General features: G+C 29.0%; 1 protein-coding gene across 1 annotated transcript; it reads left to right on the top strand.

Moving 5' to 3' along the window:
• The first annotated feature begins 640 nt into the window (after positions 1-640).
• On the top strand, positions 641-2,172 carry LOC107006714 (E3 ubiquitin-protein ligase ATL42-like). The gene has a single exon (XM_015205232.2). The coding sequence runs from the start codon at positions 793-795 to the stop codon at positions 1,936-1,938; it is 1,146 nt and encodes a 381-aa protein (XP_015060718.1). The 5' UTR covers positions 641-792; the 3' UTR covers positions 1,939-2,172.
• The last annotated feature ends 698 nt before the right edge of the window (positions 2,173-2,870 follow it).

Here is a 2,870-nt window from a genome sequence, read left to right as displayed (position 1 = left end):
GTAGGCTATGAGTTTTTTTAAGGCGCACAATGTAACTTATTAAATATTATAATGTGAAATTATAATCTATATCCTGTTAAAAAATTATTTACAAGAGATAAAAATTAAAAAACAACACAAAAGCAAAAGTTCAAATGACCCTACCTCTTACTTGGATTTTGTTATTCTAGCCTAAGTAAAAAAAGAACGTTTAAATTCAAGCATGTTCATATTTTTATGATTGAATTTAACTTTTATACATTGATAGTATCAATATAAGATATAACTATTAGATAACCGTTCAAAATATATATATATAAGATATAAAATAGAACAAAGCTATTTTAATAAAAACCTCTCCCTTTGAGGCAAATTAAGTGTTAGATTTGGATCTGGATTCATCTAAATTCAATCTATTCAACTCGATATATAAATTTTACATGAAAAAATCTACAAGAATCAAAACATATATTAGATCTGAATTCATAATTTAAAAAGTACAAGAAATTTGATACTTAAAATCTTAAAAATCAAACTCATCAAACTAAAATTCTGAATCTACACGTCTCTGTCCCCACCTCACCACCCCCTTAAACCTTTTTTTTTTATTGAGATTGTGACATATAAAAACAGACAAACCAAAAGAATACTCTTTGAGATGACCCCATATTAAAAAAGATGCCAAACAAACTCATGTCATGATACTAACCTCCACATCTTCAAAGAGCCTTATACCCACAAAATAAAAGGTACATAATTCATTCTAAATTTTCATATCTTACACTTTCTTTTTTTATAAAGGTTACATACGTAATGTCGAATTCAGATAGAAGAAGTAATCATATCGCGATTATACTAGTTATAACAATCCTTCAATTTCTACTCCTAAATATTGTTAAAGCCCATGACTACAACACATTTCAAGAATTGCCATCAACACAAGATGAAGCAAACTTTAGGCCAAGTATAGCTGTTGTTATTGGTATCCTCTCCATCATGTTTTCCTTAACATTCCTTCTACTTCTCTACGCCAAATTTTGTCGTAGATCATCTCTACCTCTCCACAACGCGATGCAAATTGATCAAGATAGACTAACAACGCTCCCAATGGCACGAGTTTCCTCAGGTATAGATAAAACTATCATAGAATCACTCCCTTTTTTCAGATTCTCTATGCTTAAAGGCTCGAGACAAGGCTTAGAATGCGCTGTTTGTTTATCAAAATTCGAAGATGTTGAAGTCCTTAGATTACTACCAAAATGCAAACATGCATTTCACATCAATTGTATTGATCAATGGCTTGAAAAACATTCGAGTTGTCCTCTATGTAGACATAAAGTCCGCGTTGAGGACAACTCATTGTTAACATATTCAAATAGTTTTCGATTTTTAAGAGAGGATTCCAACTTGGAACTTTATATACAAAGAGAAAGTAATAGTCAAAATGGTGTAAATAGATCATCAAGATTCAGCATTGGCAACATGAGTTTGAAGAAAAACGAAGATAGTTTTCTCGATCAAACAGAGGAAAAACAGAACATAATTGATCATGATCATGATGATATGTTACATAAGTTCAATCATAAGATTGTTGTGTCTGATGTTGTGTTGAAACATCGATGGAGTAACGTTAGTTCTTCGGATTTCATGTTCTTGAATACTCAAATGATCAATGACATGACTAACAATAGGTTCAACTCATCATTAGAATCAAGAAATTACAACAAGAATATAGTAAGTTCATCAAATGTGTTGAGACAAAATGAGAAAAGAAGTATGTCTGAGATTTTGATATGTCCAAGATTTGATGATTACAATACTAGGAATTGTAATAGAGACAATTCAATTACTTGTGTTGAGGAAAAAAGGATGAAACTTTGGCTTCCAATTGCAAAAAGAACAGTTCAATGGTTTGAAAATAGGGAAAAAAGGTATGCAAGACAATCATTCAATGTATAGTTTCTTTTGTCTTCTATAGGTATTTTTCTTTATCTGATGTTCGGTATCTACTTTGCGACTTGACTAATCTAATTTTGTATTGTAAAGTCTTTGTTTTCGAGGTAAAGTGCAAAGACAATATTTTACCAGGGTCAAGTCTGAAATTTTTAACTAAGGATGAATGAGTAGTTACAGTCTGTGAATCTGATTCAATATCTGGTGATGGTAAAAGGCTTTTTACTTACTTTCATTTGACGGGATGAGTTTTTTTTATATATAGAAAGAAGTCTTACATATGTAATGTTAAATATAATTAAATATTTCTGAGTTTTTTTTTTCTTGTCTTTCTGAATAGTGATAAAATATATACTTACAGATCTTATCTGAAAAATTATACTGAGTACGTTATTCTTGTAGTGTTAATTCTTAGCCAAGAAAAGTACATTTATTTATTTTTCTGTTTTACTTGTTTTAATATATTATTATTTAACTTTATTTAATCGTGTGATTAGGTCTAACAACTCCTTAAAATACACAATTTATGAAATGTCACCTCTTGTCCATTTCAATGACACATATCTTTTTATATTTTTGTAATTTTCTGGCTATCACAACGAATATGTGATTTGTAAAATGCCAATTCTTGGATTTGGCAATTTTCTGTGTCTCAATTTGGGATTTTTTAATTCTTCGGATTCATATAAAGAGTAATCGAATCAAATACTTTAATAAAAGAAAATATATCAAAAGGTTAACAAGGTTTAATATTTATTATATAAAATATAATTTTTCAATCGAAGGAAATTCAGATGAATTTGTCCCGGAATGCAAAGTTGGAGTAATTTTAAGCTATGAAATATTTTGTTGTTTGTACTCTTCATTATTACTCATATTTTAATTTAAGCCGACTTATCCTTATTTTATAGTATTATTTTATAGTACTACTATATATA

Source organism: Solanum pennellii, chromosome 12 (assembly GCF_001406875.1).
Source record: "Solanum pennellii chromosome 12, SPENNV200".
NCBI lineage: Eukaryota > Viridiplantae > Streptophyta > Magnoliopsida > Solanales > Solanaceae > Solanum > Solanum pennellii.
Note: the sequence above shows the minus strand (reverse complement) of the source record. Positions and strands in the feature narration are given on the sequence as shown.

Bases quoted from the DNA above. Each gene is read 5' to 3' on its own strand.
- LOC107006714 (XM_015205232.2), top strand. From the start codon at position 793: ATGTCGAATTCAGATAGAAGAAGTAATCATATCGCGATTATACTAGTT.